The sequence below is a fragment of the Channa argus genome, chromosome 4 (genome assembly GCF_033026475.1).
Source record: "Channa argus isolate prfri chromosome 4, Channa argus male v1.0, whole genome shotgun sequence".
NCBI classification, from domain to species: Eukaryota; Metazoa; Chordata; class Actinopteri; order Anabantiformes; family Channidae; genus Channa; species Channa argus.
In genome coordinates this window covers 18147079-18161004 of record NC_090200.1, presented here as the reverse complement: position 1 = coordinate 18161004, position 13926 = coordinate 18147079, and the positions used below count along the sequence as shown (strand labels likewise).

Below are 13926 nucleotides of genomic sequence, written 5' to 3'. Positions count from 1 at the left end.
AGTTCAGGGAGAAAAGGATTGTGGTTATTAATTAAACTATCCATTCCTGTCCACATCCCCCCACCCACTAGCAACCCCCCTCATCAAAAAAACATCCCCAATTTATCTAAACAAGACAAGAGGCTGCAGCATGCATTCCGCTGCAGAAGAGAAATCCCACCCACCCACACAAACTTGACACATGTGGCATATACAACCAGGCATGACGTAAACATCTGGTGTGAGTCTGTGCTGCTATCAGTCCATAAGTTCATAAAGTTTCGTTTGCAGTGTGTGTTTGTCTTTTTTCCACTTCACATTTACAACACTTTCACAAGTGCAACAAGAACTCGAGTTTACCAAAAAAAAAATGCCTGAAAGCAGACTGTGTAGCAATCGTTGTCACCCGTCCTTGAACTGAACAAAGCCATTTTATTAAGTTACTGCAGTCTAAAGATTTGTCAATCTTGGCAATTTCATTCATCACCATACCTGGCTGTTGAACGTCAAAATGAACATGCATCCAAATCAAATTCCTCTTGTCTTTATAAGCCTTAATTTGTCTAAAAACAATCTTTTAATCATTGATGGGTTGTTGCTCCATTCAAAGAGGCCCTTCTGAGTCAACAGACAGTCTCTCTGAAATAAACAGAACCTTTGCCATTGGCTCACGGCTGTTTGAGGACTATCTGGTCTGTGTTTGAGAGTCTATGAGGAATGAGTTGGCAGCAATGGCTGATTGACAAAGCTCCACTGAGGTTACACATATACAGTAGTCAAACCAACAAAGTTGATTTTAAGCTAGTAATACGTAATATTTCCGTGCATTTGAAATGATGAAGACTGGAAAAAATATTAGGTGTTGGTAAGTGTTGGCAGGTGTTGGTTTCACCTTTTACCTTGGTGTATTTTTACTTATTCAACACAAAAGTGACATAATTGCCCACAAGTCCTTCAAAGATACCATAGGACACTGCAAGGACTTCTAGTGACAAAGACTACTGAAACCTTTCATCAACATGTGACTCAGGCTTTTTATATCATCACACCCAGACAAAGCAATATTTGGAATTGGTTAACATATGTACATGTGTACATTCTCAATAAAAATAAACTATTTTCAAGCAACAAACAAGTCTGACACTTGGGAGGAATATCCTGTCTAGTAATTAATTCTGTGGTGAAAATGAAGCTGGGGGACAAAGACAGATAAGACAAAGGATGTTTACTACAGTATGATGGAAAACAGAGCTGTCTCTGGACATTTAAAAATGTCTAACTTAAGCACACTGATAAACAGGCAGAATTGGGGACAGCTTATACTGTCAATAGTTACTTGGTAAGATAACGAACATCTAACTTGTACAGACACTACACTGTGTACAGCTTTGTGTTAAACATTTCAGTGTAAACAGAGGAGGGGAACAAATAAAAAACAAACCCTAATATAAACTGAGTTGGCATATTAGTTATTCCTTCTCATTTCTTTCTTTCTTGTCTCACTGATGGTGGTGTCAGTCTATCGGCCAGTCGACACTGGTCCTTCATGGTCCCCGGAAGATAAATACTACTGACTTGAGGGATTCCTTAACTTTTCCTACAGCACCACCGTGAGGCTGAGATCCATGGTATTTCAGAAAATAGTTCAGCACTTAGTAAAGTGCAGCTTTACTATTTGTATTGCTAATTAACACATTTTAGTATGCAAACCTGCCAAACTAGCACGGTGAACTAAACATCAGCATGTAAGCGTCGTTATTAGCACTTAATAAATTAAGCCTTAAATGTTTAACAAGTCAATGCACTCAGAAGCACAACGTTCATTAGGAATTTTATATTTCTAAACAACATTAATTCAGGGTAGAAATGTGATTATTACATCTCCAATGTGTTCAAGTAAATAGCAAATCAAATCAATGCTCTTTAAAACAAAAATGATAGTAATTTACTTTACAAAACGTTCTTGTCATTGCAGTAGTTAGGAACAGTGAGTGAAAATGTTCTTAATGCTTTATGTTTACAGTCAAAGATTACAATGCATTATTTTTAGAAGCAACCTGGGTTTTTATGTATCAAACATCAATAAGTTGCAAAAAGACAAACAGCTGTAGAACAAATAGAGTTACAAATGCTTCATCAAGTAACGTCCGCACTGAACTCATCCTCGGTGCATTACAAACAAGGATAGCAAGCAAAGCAGTGACAGAGTGCAATCATTCAGCAACAGCGAATACATACAGGCAAAAAACCAATAAGGCTCATAACATTAACACTGCGATTAACTGTCAAATCTGTTGTTACATTCCAGATTCACATCTCTTTTCACATTGCATAGCTGACACAAAACATTTCAAAAACTGTTCACATGGTTCAAAGTAGCTACTTGAAATTAAGTCAGTGTTTGCTTGCACAGATGGATTATGATCAGTGCAGATTGCAGGAAAAGTAGTCTGGTTTTGAAAGCTGATATGTGTTCCTGATGTTTATTTAACACAGTACTAGTTGGTCCATGAATGTTGGTCTGTAGTTTACTTTCTATTTTATCAAGCATACTACAGTATTTTTGAAAGAAATGTATATTAGAGAAATTTTAATGTAGTGCTCAATTGATTATATGTTGCTGATGCTGATGTTTCTCTTATTTTGCTCCCATTAGTTTCTAATAAAGGTTATGTTTGATTATAGCTTTTTAACATTTTAAGTTTGTTTTATTTCAGCTGAAATTACAGTACATCACAGGTAAACGGATTAATTTCATTGACCAAAAATGAAATAAGGTGGTCTTGAGGTACATACTGTATGATGCCTCTCGGCTGACGTGCTGCTGACATTTCCACAGATTAATTTTAATTTTTACTGGACTTTAGTGTTTTCAATTTAAGTCTCACTGATACCCGTCCTGATAGTCCCCATTGCCATAATGTTCCTGTGTGGTCACACCTCTCTTCTTTTTCCAGCCATGTTTCCGACCTGATGAATTGTCTGTTGTTCCATAACTCTTTTTGGGAGTCATTATGTTTTCACCGCTGAGCTCTGACTCTTCAGCAAGCTCATCCTCATCAATAATGCCACATTTATCCTCACTGGTGCTCTCAGGGTTGGCCCAGTCCTGCTGCTCTCCTGAAGCAAAGATAGCGTAGAAGATGACCCCTGAATAATGCACCATGGATGCAATTATAAAGACATGCTGCCATTCCAGACGAGTCTGTGGGGAGATGAATTGAGTCAATTAATTTCCTGTGAGAAGCAGTCTTACTGATGAGTCACTGAGGTAATGCCATAAATCCACTCCCTTACTCATGGCCGCGGAAATGCTACAGTTACAATACACACAACAAATTTTAAAGTGCTATAAATTTTAAAAAATTACCTTTAATATGTATGAGATTACATACAGCAATGTCGTGCTACACAAATAGGCAAACCTGATATATATTATACAAAATCCAAAGGACCTAAGGAAAAACCTTTAAATAATGATGAGCTCCCAGGGCAACATCCAATATTTATACTAAAAGTATGTTACTAATCAGTGTATTATACCTTGTTTTTAGTCAAAGCTCCAACAATCAGAGGACACACCATTCCAGACAATGTTCCCACCCCGTTGGAAATCCCCATCAGAATGCTGGCATAGCGAGGAGCGATATCCAGATGATTGACATTAAAACCTAACAATAAAGTACATAAAAGAGTATCCGTAATTTATACAGGTGAACACAGTTTAGAGGCACATGATTTTTTTTCTTTTTTGTTGCCTTGGCAACATTCTATAAAATATTTAGGAGAAGTGCCTGTGTGAAGGTTTGGCAATTTAATGGATGTATACTGCAGTATACTGCATCACACCCAACGGAAAAATACAATCCCAATTCCCAAAAAGTTGGGAAGATGTGAAAACATAAATAAAAACAGAATGCAACGTTTTGCAAATCTCATCAAACCATATTTGACAACTGATTAGGTTAATTGGCAAAAGGTCAATAACATGGCTGAGTATGAAAGGAGCATTTCAGAGATGCAGAGTTTCTCCAATATAAAGTTGGGCAGAGGTTCATCAATCTGTGACAAACTGCATCTAAAAATTGTGGAACAATTTCAGAAAAATGATTCTCAATGTAAAATAGTCAAGACTTTGAAGATCCCACCCTTACAATAAATAATATCATCAAAAGATTCAGGAAGAATCTCTGCACTCAATGGACAAGGCAGAAAGTCCAAACTGGATGTGCGTGATCTTTGGGCCCCTCAGGGCCCTGCATTAAAAACAGGCCTGATTCTCTACTGGACATCACTGCATGGGGTCAATACTTCCAGAAATCACTGTCTGTGAACACAGTTCACTGTGCAATCCACAAATGTAAGTTAAAGCTGTATCATGCAAAGAAGAAGCAACATCTGAACCACATGTTCTCTCATTTAAAATGGTCTTTTAAAACTTTCTGTGGAAAGAAGAATCAAAATTTGGAATTCTTTTTGGAAAATCGCTGTTTGTCTGTCAGCAGAAAGTTCAAAAGCCTGCATGTCTGATGGTATGTGGATGCATTAGTGCCAATGGTGTGGGCAGCTTACACATCTGGAAAGGAAACATCAATGCTGAAAAGTACACAGAGGTTTTAGAGCAACATATGCTCCTATCCAGAAAATGTCTCTTGGGAATGACAATGCCTCAGGGAAGGCCATGCATATTTCATTAAGACAATGTGAAACCACATATTGCATCCATCACAACAGCATGGCTTCTCATGAGAAGAGTCTTGGTGCTGAACTGGCCTGCCTGCAGTCCAGACCTTTCAATAATAGAAACATTTGTTGCATCATAAAACAAACAATCCAGCAACAAAAGCCCAAAACTGTGGAGCAGCTAGAATCCTGCATCAGACAACTATGGGACAACATTCCTTTCTTAAAACTCCCGCAACTGGTCTCCTCACTTCCCATATGTTTACAGACAGTTGTTAAAAGAAGAGGGTATGATATACAATGGTGAACATCACCCTGTTCCGAGTATTTTGAGATGTGTTGCTGCCATTAAAATTCCAGATGAGCTAATATTTTTCATGAAATGGTAAAATGTCTCAGTCTTAACATCTAGCAGTTTATGTTCTATTGTGAATAAAATATGGATTGATTAGATTTGCACATCATTGCAATTTGTTTTAATTTACATTTTACACATTTTCCCAACTTCTTTTGAAATTGAGGTTGTAGTACCAGTAAATTAGTTTTTATAATCCAAAAGGCAGAGAAAAAGGCACAAAAGCATAAAGGCATTGCTGCAACATCCTCTTTTAAATTATACCAACATGCTTATGTTTAGTATCAAAGGCTTCACATTAAAGGGAAAACATAAATGTTTCTTCTATGCAGATATAAACCAGTTATACCTGAGATGGCAAATCCACTGAAGCCTACAGCCAGGACTAGGAAGGAGATGGCGATCCCTCTAGTGTGAGAAAACCCGACCACAAGCAGCAGAGTAGCCTCCATGCCAAATCCTATGAAAATAAAAGAGCAGACAATGTGGGGCATTACAAACATGTTGCTGATGGACTGTTATATAATACAGAGAAATCTTTCTTTCACAATACCATAATTATCGTTTGATATTGCCTTTTATTTTTGGGATACTGTACATGCAGTTAATTTAAAAAACTTGAGATAAATATAATTTTAGTGTTTACAGTCCAAACAATTTACATTACTACTTCTACTTGCTAATGCAAGTAGTAGGAAAACATCCGTAGCGTCATTTGGGGGAAGCATAAAAAGTTGAAAGGGAGTAGTTTTCTTTATCTAAACAATGAAGAAGTGTAGTTCCTAGTTTACCATACCTCCGCAGTTCATAAGTTTCCTCACATTTGTGGTAGACATGATTTTGTTACTGCGTAAGAAGTCAGCCAGCTGTCCTCCAATTGGAACTACAACTGTCATCACCATGTGAGGGACAGCAGACAGGATCCCCACCTGTTGGGAGTTAGGAAACAACAAAGTAAATGATGGATAATCTGCCTTTATGGATAGATTTCATTGCCAGTTTAATTGCAATATTGACACTATGGCCAACCTTGCTAATGGGAAAGCCGAAGACTTCCTCAAAATAAGCTGGCTGGCTGATAAGAAGCAGGTAAAATGTCCAGCTACGGCAGAAGTTGGCCACAATGATGGCATACACAGGCATGGAGGTGAAAAAACGACGCCAGGGAGTCTTGAATTTCTGTGATTGGGAGATAGAAATCAATGTAGTTTATGCCATTTATATGCTTGTGCGTGTGTGTTTGTGTGTGTTTGTGTGTGTGCGTGCACGTGCGTGTATGTGTTTGTGTGTGTGTGAGTGTGTGTGTGAATGATGCAGGTTTTAGTGAATTGTGAATTTTAGTCAATTGTTTATTTAATGGCTACATTATGTACATACACACCTCAGTTACACTCAGTTGGTGGGTTGTTTCACCAATAGTAGACTCGATGTACATCCTCTCTTCTTCTGTAATTGTGGGATGTTCAGCAGGACTTCCATATGCCAGGAGGAGCCACATTACATACCAAAGGATCCCAAAAACACCTTTCCAGTGACAATAAGGTGAATGCATTATGTATGGCTTTGTAGCAAATGCTTAGTAAAGTATGGCAAAGCAGTTTAAAGGCAGGACTGGACTAATTAAAACTAGCCAAGACCCTCTCTGGACCACAAGAATTTTCATTAGGAAAATGAAATGAGCAAGGTATTAGTCACAATGCCCAGGCAAGGAAAATGCTATTTTACATCAATAAATCATGAGATTATATCACAGCAGAAGCAGAGTAGATTTTTATTAAAACACGTTTGGTGAAGTATGAATTTCATGCCAGTGTTAAATCAAACAAAAGTAATTCAGATAACACACTGCAAAGCATGTATAGTACAACAAGTACAAAAGTCAAGGATAATGGTGACAACTTTCAAGGTCACCAAATGGAGATTTAGTGGTTTTAGTCACTCTGCATCTAAATAACATCTTTTAGGGATTAGTGGACAAATGTATATATGCAGTATACAACAAAAGTGGGTACACTTCTGTTCATTTATTGCCAATCTTTGCCACTCGCAGGGATTTATAGTATTTGGCCAGTTTTAATCTTGTTGTCATTAAAACTGTGTGATTTTTGCACTGTTTTGAGAGTCTTTGTCATATTGGAAAATTCCACCCCAGCTTTTTAAAACAAGGAGTTGAATTTCATTAAGCATTTAGGTAGACAAGTCAAATATGGAACCACATGAGTTTATTAGCTCTCTCTTTGTTAAAATGACAAGTGACTGCATGGTGTTTTAACCTCAGCTCTAAAAGTATCAGTAGAACACAAACATTACAGGGCCTTTAAATGACATCTTTTTATGGCACACATGTCCTTGTGTGATGTTTTAACATAATATGATCAAGAATGCTTTTTACATTGCATCAGGTGTGTGCATAGCATTGGACACTATGGGTTGCTATATAGCTTTCTTTAAGCTACTCAGTGTTTTTCCATTAGAAAAAAAGATCAACGGCTGTCGCCACAGCGGAGCATGTTCCGCACGTTGATTTGGCAATGTTTTTATGCCGGATGCCTTTCTTATCGCAACGCACCCATTTTTGTCTCTGCTCGGGACTAGCACCAAGGTCGCCCTTGGTGGCTGGGTGTGGGCCACACCTGCTGTGGTGGGATTTGAGCCCACTGCCTTCCACATCCCAACCCAATGCTCTACCACTGAGCCCCCACACAATGTTTATCCATTCATTACTTTATAATTTCTCTCACAATGTTATTTCTATTTCTAATGATTGCATGAACATTTTGCACTTTTCACAATTTTCTTTAGTGTGTGAGTGTGATTTTAAATGAAAACTTTGTCTTACCGTAGATATAAAACACAGAAGGCCAGCCAACATACTGAACGAGCACCCCAGCTAAAGGCATGGCAATCACTGCTCCTGCATAGGATCCTAGGAACAAATGGTGTCAAGCTATCAATATGCCAGCAGTAACATCAGATCTCCATTATAAATGTAAATAAATAAAACATTTTATTTGAATTTTAAGAACAACTATACAGCATAACTTAATGTACAGGGTCTCTGATCAAAGAACCTACACCATAAATGTGTCATAATAAAACAAACATATCAAAAAGAACACATTAGTTTCACTGGATAAATGCTCTCAACTGAGTCACTGGTATTGTCATGACAGAAAGGGTGTTTTAATGTGTTTTTTTTATTATCCAGACAGATTCATGAACGTTATTGCTTTGAATAGAGCAGGGAGCATGAGAGTGCTTTTGCCCCGTAAGCAATGTGACGCTTCATTTAGGTGAATAGCCCGAAAAGCTCCTTCAGAATACGCAGGTGAGCAGTGTTCATTTACAGACAATGTCAAGAGGGATTTAATGCATGGGTTGTCATGGTACCAGTTTAAAGTGCAGCATGGTTATTTTAATTTCATGAAAGGCAACAGTGGGCTACATCTGCAAAACAAAATATGATCTCTCATGTCCACCTACTGGCTACTCCCAATTAGATCTACAGTATAGGGCTGCGAAAACTGGGAAGACATTTCTCAGTTTGGGGATCTGTTGAGCATTCTGAGAAGAGAAAACATGGGAATTGCTCACCACAGAATGAAGTGGTGGCCAGTCGACTTCTTTCAAGAGGCGGCGCCCATTTGGACCACATCCCATGACATGCTGGGTAGGTGACACCCTAGCACAGACATGGTGTGGAAGATATCAGAGGTGAAAGTTTAACTTGAGTGGTAACCTGGGGTGCTGTGTGCAGTCACGGCTGCACAAGTAGTCTTCACATCTATCTCTAAGCACAGAACAATGTTGAACTATTGCTTTAAGTCAACCCATTATTGATTTCACTATTTTAGGTTTGACATTGTTTTCTTACCTCCACTAAGCCCTGCAGGATTCGAACAAACAGGACACAACCGTAGTGGACCCTTGCCGCTGATGGGATGAACATATTCAGCAGTGATGTCAGGAAAATGGCGGCGCCAAACACCCTGTTCAAAAACTGAAATGTCAACATTTCCTTTACAGAAGTGAAGGAAGAACTTGGCTATTTGGGAAATACCACAGTTGCTTAGGTTAGCTTAGCACAGGGCGAAACAAACAATATCCTGTGAAAAAATCAAAATTCCTCTAACAGCAGTTCTACAACACACAAATTGTGTGTTATATCATACGTATTTAATGCTTAAGTGTATTTCTCTGAACATTTAAAACCTTTTGCTAGATTTAATAAAAACGTGCATTGATGACCACATAATTCACTTACTTTACAAAAACAAAAAAAATATTATTAAGAAATTACCGAATCCTGCCACAATACGTCACCTTGACTGCCGTATGGTGTGACATTGTTTGTAACAGATAAAAAACCAGAAAAACAAACCCAGGGTTCCCACTGTCTAAAAGCTACTATAGATGTGTAAATTTGACACATTGTGTGTCTCCAAATACATCTGACAGTCAAGGTGTCTCAGTCAAGCCCTGTGATGAGACATATTTTATGCCTCTGCCTTTCGTGGACTGAGATAAAGACATCCCTTTCACCAACAAGTTTTTGCCTCTTCGCCACAGTGCTGCTTAACTCCATCCTCCTTTCTCCTTCACCTCATCCCCCCTTCCTTCTCTTTTTCCAAAACAGTGTGTAAGTGACACTTGTAATAATCCAGTGGCTGCTGTTTCAGAGAGAAATCAGAGGCAGGATCTTTCATTATTAACTCTGTCAGTGGCGTGTCCTCTTTTCCTGTGAAGCTTTTATTACAGGACCGCTATCTGCTCTATCAGCACCGCTCACCACATCGTACAACTTTAACTCTTTCATTGCATTGACTGTGCAGGTGCTCCCCCAAAAGCTTCAGTTTTTTTCCTTCTTGTGATTGTTTTTTTAATATATGTGATCAGTAATGCAGAAACCAATACGGACAAAAAGTAATTGAAAGTTGAAAAGTAGTCTCTACACACTTTACCAGTAACATTAAGTGGTTTTGTCTCATTAGCCACAGCATCAGCTTTCCCAAAAGTGTTAAAATGAAACTATAAACAGTCATGAAGTCTTTAAATGCATTAGACCTGTTGGCAGACAGCTTGTTGGAGATGAAACCACCAGGGATTTGAGTGACAATGTATCCCCAGAAAAAGGAGCCATGGATCAACCCCACTGTCTCTGGGTCCCAGTCAAACTGGGCTTTCTAGAAAGGGAGAAAAGGGCTTTCAGAGGAAAATGAAAATTTTTTAAAAAATTAAATGTGACATAAAAAGAGTAACCCCCTCATTAAATAAAAGTGCAATGTTGAACTCACAATCAATATAGGAACTATCCCAATTATATCATTGAAGGAATACAATAAATTTGGGTAAGGTACAGTTGAGTCTTAAAGCGGTTCTGCATGCCTTGACTATTTAACCCCTAACCCTAATATATCAGGCAACATGAAAACACATTAGACAAAATCATAAGTCCTATAGCAATAATTCAAGGGGCCTGTCAAATAGCTGCAGCTACCTGGAGCACAGGAGTCCCATTAATATAGACTGTCTGGTTGTTCACCATCTCCACAATGGCCACACCAAGATTGCATCGAATGCCGAAGGAGATGCAAAACCCCAGTCCACTGAGGATGGCGATGATGTAGCGCTTAGGCAGGCCACCACAGCTGCAGTCCAGCAGTGGAGCAGGACGTGCTGCTGATGCCACTGGTCGCCCATCCTCTGTCAGTTCGATGTTGTCCTCCTCTTCTAGATTGCTGCCGTCAATTTTCCTAAAGTGCAAATAGCATAACGAATGGTCATCTTGAGCTCAAAATACTTATCCTGAAGTTCATATATTGTTCACTGTATCTAAATTCTAATAATGTCTTGTCCTTTCCGTGTCTGTAATGCCATTAAGATGGGGCAATAAAGCACCACAGTAACGCAAGTCTTCTGATCTCTTGCAGAGGGCAGGAGGTGAAACCAAGATTCAGGACTAAAAAGGTCACAGCCCCACTGCTGTTATCACATTGCATCTAGGTACATCATTCTCTACACTTGTTCCACTAGAAGAAGCCAGAAGCCATTTTTCTGATAACACTTTTCATATGCAATATAATGCAGATAACATCTAACACAGCACTCTTGTGCACTACGACCAAAGTTAAAAATTATTCACAATTGTATTATCTTTTAGCAATTGTATTAATGTTAATTTAAAGTGAAGGGTATTTTATCCTGTGTTTAATTATAATCGAACAGGCTAGATTGACGGCATAGAAATAATATGCCCCAATTAAACAAAAGCAAGTATGCCACTGATCTAAGCAATAGATTAACTGCATAAACAATTTTATAAAATAATGTGTGAAAACTATAGGCATTTCCAGAGCAAGAAAGAAACCAGAATGTGAAACTTTGTAAAACATGGGATAAGGTAGAGTACAAGAACATCATTAGAGTGATGCTGAGCAGAACGTTTAACACAGCTGCAGCAGATTAGAGCAACATTAAAGGCTAAAATTGGCGTGTCATTTTAATTATTATGAACTTAATATTAAGAAACCACAAAGACTAACATTTTCCACTTAATGCATTTGTGCCATATTTTACATTAAAGATTTGAAGACATTATTATAAATCACCTTATATTCACCAGGAGAACCTCTTAAATTAAAAATATATTTTTTTTTTAATGACAGAAAAACATAAACACAACAACATAAAAGCCACAAAAACTAAAAACTTACACTGTCAAAATGACAACAATCCTCCTTACATACAGTGGCTCACACACACCATGCTTTGAAAACTGCATCAGATATGAAATATGTATTCGTGTCTTAAAATAACATCTCTGATTACATCACTGGCATTGCCTGGCAAGCACAGAAATCAAATATTTATTTATTGTCAGGATCTCTGAATGCATGTTGGGCTCACTGTGCTCGCTTTCAGCCTCTCGGAAAGCAGATGTTTCATCTCTTTTACTCAAGTATTCTTATTTAAAGAATAATATCAAATGTGAATTACCATGTAAGCAATGAAGACAAAGACTGGGCTTATCACATGCAGTGGAGCAACAAATTGTAAAGTGTAGATCAAAAACTACACAAACACGATGTCTTCTTCCCACCACTCTTTATACAACCCCGCTTACCTTTGCAGCTTTCCTAGAGAGTCGCCTACAGTGTTCTTCACTTCCTCCCTCCCAGGCTTTAGCACTTGCTCCTTCAAACCTGTTAACCCACCAAAAGGCATTTTCTTTGTTTCTTTGTTTGCTCTCACCCTTTTTCTGAAATCAGTGTACTGATAACTCACTAGCACTAGCACTCAGAAAAAAAATCCACTAGAAACTGTTCTTCATCCTTCCTGAGTTTATGGCACCAGTGTTCGGCTCCACCTTTCAGTGGTGCCAAGGCTCCCCTGAGGTAGCAAGAACGTTCTTCTCAGCTTTTCAGAAAGATTTCAGCAAAGAGTTGGAGAGGGGGTGATGTTAAAGTATTCCTTTGTTGAAGGTACCATTCATTCGGATGCTCTGGAAGTTGTTTAATCTCCACAAGATCCATTCAAGGTTGACAAATAAGGCAGTGAGCGAAAAAAAATGTGGAATCCAATTTTAAGTCTCTAGGCATTGTGATACCTCTGCAGCTTAACTAAATGATCTGCTTAGATATCCTTGCCATGTCATAACTCATCCATTCCTGGTGAGGAGGGGCAGATAAAGCTGGTTTTCCAAAACCCAGCCCCTCACTTAACACATCATCTTCTTCTTCATCGTCATCAACACCATCTCTCCAGCACCGCCCCTTCATCTAGTTAGGTTCATCTGATAGCAGCCCACTGGATGAACAGTTAAATATGCATGAGCTTGACAAGTTCCACTGAGGAGAGATGGGGAGCAGCTGGACTGCTCTAGTGTAAAATGTGAACAGGTGAAACTTAAGACAGAGCCATCTAGTTCCAGGTTCACATTCCTATTCTCTGTCAGCTTTTTGCGTGTGCTTTTTATATTTTATGCATTTTTAAGGATAATATCATTTCTAATTATTTGACACTAAAATCCTTTTTTTGCCAGCACGGGAAAACTCATCATGTTTTAGACTGAATTTTTGTTTTTGCTGATCATTAAATATGTAACATTTGAAAAATATAAAAAGTGAGATTTGAAAATTTAAACAGACCAGGTGGTTTGGGCACAACTTTGTTTAAGCGATGGGCTAAATACACTGTTGTCCATAAAGTTAGAATAAAATACTTTTTACCTCTTCTAATGAAGCTATTGTGACAATTTGATTTATTCTTGATAAAGTATATATTCTTATCAACATGTTATTGACCAATCTCTTCCAAACATATCACAGTGAAAAATAAACCACAATGAACCTTTGCAGAAAAGAGGAATGTGTCTGAAAACAAATTATTCCAACTTTATAGGCAACAGTGTAATAGCTCAGGGTGATGTCCCAGTTATAAACAAATAAATATTACAAGAATAACAAAGCACTTATATAAATAAGTCTACACTTTTACGGCTTAAATGTAAATTTAAATGTGTAATGTAAATAAACGTGATGTAGATATATCTTTTCTTACTGTTTGACTCAGTTCTAATCCCTTCCAAGCTCCTTCTCAGTTGTGCAGTTAGAGAAATTTTGCAGTTGAGTGAAAGTAATTTGTGGACATCTGAAGCTAATTGTCAGTGGTATAAGTACACATTTTTTAATTAAGGAAAAGTATCAGTGCCACACTGTAGACATTTTCTGTTACAAATAAAGGTTCTGCATTCAAAATGTTTCTTAAGAACCAAATGAAAGTTTTACATCAGTAAATATAACATTATTGGATGAATTATAGTTGCTTTAATATATTCAAACTTTTGCTGCTGCATCTGGTAACTATGGAGCCTATTTAACAAGCATATGCAGTGTTTTGATGATCATACC

The 13926-nt window shown here is 38.0% G+C and overlaps 1 protein-coding gene across 1 annotated transcript; it reads right to left on the bottom strand.

Moving 5' to 3' along the window:
- Positions 1-222: 222 nt before the first annotated feature.
- slc17a8 (solute carrier family 17 member 8) lies at positions 223-12708 on the bottom strand. The gene is made up of 12 exons (XM_067502504.1): positions 12141-12708; positions 10515-10770; positions 10082-10200; positions 8892-9006; positions 8612-8699; positions 7857-7943; positions 6399-6541; positions 6047-6196; positions 5814-5946; positions 5367-5477; positions 3523-3650; positions 223-3184 (listed from the first exon to the last, which is right to left on the bottom strand). Exons 1-12 carry the CDS (start codon positions 12239-12241, stop codon positions 2864-2866), a joined length of 1752 nt encoding a protein of 583 aa, XP_067358605.1. The 5' UTR covers positions 12242-12708; the 3' UTR covers positions 223-2863.
- Between the last annotated feature and the right edge of the window lie 1218 nt (positions 12709-13926).